Consider the following 1570-nt stretch of genomic DNA (forward strand, 5'->3'; position numbering starts at 1 on the left):
GCGGGACTCTGTCAGGGGGCGAGGCTATGCCAGGGAGTGGGCTAAGCCGGGGTGCATGGCTCTGTCGGGGGCGGGGCTATATCAGGGGGCGGGGCTCCATCAGAGGGCGGAGGTCTGTTTGATGCTGTGGAAGGACACTCTGCTCGCGGAGGTCGGCAGTGACGAGGCGCGCACCGACCGGCTGCGGAGGGAGTGACGGTCTTGCCAACGAACCCAATGCTTCCTGACCGCGGAGCGCACCTGAGGACAGACAGACAGGTTAGACAGACACCCAGGTTAAAGGGAAAGACAGACTTAGACAGAGACGGGTTAGAGGGAAAGACAGATTTAGATTAGGTTAATTAATTAATAAACAGATTAATAAACTAACTAAGAAACCACAAAGCTCAGCAGAAGAATAAATTACCTCGCTGTTGAGAAAACAGTAGAAGACGGAGACAAAGAAACCCTGCAGAGACAGACGGAGGGACAGCATTAGCTGCTAACATGCTAATCTAAAAAAAGACTTGCAGAGACAGATGGAGGGACAGCATTAGCTGCTAACATGCTAACCTCAAAGAAACCCTTCAGAGACAGATGGAGGGACAGCGTTTGCTGCTAACACACTAATCTCAAAGAAACCCTGAAGAGACAGACGGTGGGACAGCATTAGCTGCTAACATGCTAATGTATGGTGGTTCAGGCTACATCTACACTGCTACGTTTTGGTTTTTAAAGAAATATCTTCTGCTATGTTCCCCCCTCTCATTCCCTCTCTCATTCCCTCCAGCCTTAGCGTAGCCTTAGCTTAGCATGCAGCCTTAGCTTAGCATAGAGACCTGGAAGGACTCCAGGACGGAGTTGAAGTAGATGAAGACGATCTGAGCGAGCTCGTCTTCTCCTCCGGGATTCACGAAGAACAACATGTAGGTGATGCCGAGCAGCGGCAGCAGCACCAAGGTGGCCTTCACCGTTTTCCTGCAGGGACATGGGACAGCAGGGGGGACAGGGGCATCCGGGGGACAGGGAAACGGGGACAACATCAGGGAGGGACGGAGGACATATGGACATCAAGAGGACAGGGACAAGGGGTCATCAGGGGGACAAGGACACAGGGACAACATCAGGGAGGGACAGAGGACATCAGGGGGACAGGGACACATGGACATCAGGGGGGACAGAGGACACAGGGACAACAGGGAGAGACATACAGCACGGGGAGTGTACAACAGGGAGGGACAGGGACACAGAGACAACATCAGGGAGGGGCAGACAACACAGGGACAACCATCAGGAAAATGGTTGACAATATCAGATATCAGATGTCCTGTGTGTCCCGTGTCTCTCATGTGTGTCCTACCTGTCCCGTGTGTACCATGTCTCTTGTGTGTGTCCTATCTTTCCTGTGAGTCCTGTGTGTCCCGTTTGTGTCTCACCATTCTCGTGTCTCTCATGTGTGTCCTACCTTTCCCATGTGTGTCCTACCTGGCCCATGTGTCCTCTGTGTCCTGCGCACACATCTACACACCTGCTCATCAGATACACACTCACACACACATCTACACACCTGCTCATCAGATACACACTCACA

At 52.5% G+C, this 1570-nt stretch overlaps 1 protein-coding gene across 1 annotated transcript in view; it reads right to left on the reverse strand.

Moving 5' to 3' along the window:
• Window positions 1–63: 63 nt before the first annotated feature.
• The window catches only part of LOC117941303 (corticotropin-releasing factor receptor 1-like), an 8348-nt gene continuing 6841 nt past the window's right edge, over window positions 64–1570 (reverse strand). Inside the window, exons 9-11 of the mRNA XM_034866369.1 lie at window positions 819–957; window positions 407–448; window positions 64–240 (exon numbers count right to left, since the gene is read on the reverse strand). Coding sequence (XP_034722260.1) covers window positions 100–240; window positions 407–448; window positions 819–957 — 322 coding nt within the window. The 3' untranslated portion in view covers window positions 64–99. The remainder of the gene's footprint in view (window positions 241–406; window positions 449–818; window positions 958–1570) is intronic.

Source organism: Etheostoma cragini, unplaced genomic scaffold, assembly GCF_013103735.1.
Source record: "Etheostoma cragini isolate CJK2018 unplaced genomic scaffold, CSU_Ecrag_1.0 ScbMSFa_528, whole genome shotgun sequence".
NCBI lineage: Eukaryota > Metazoa > Chordata > Actinopteri > Perciformes > Percidae > Etheostoma > Etheostoma cragini.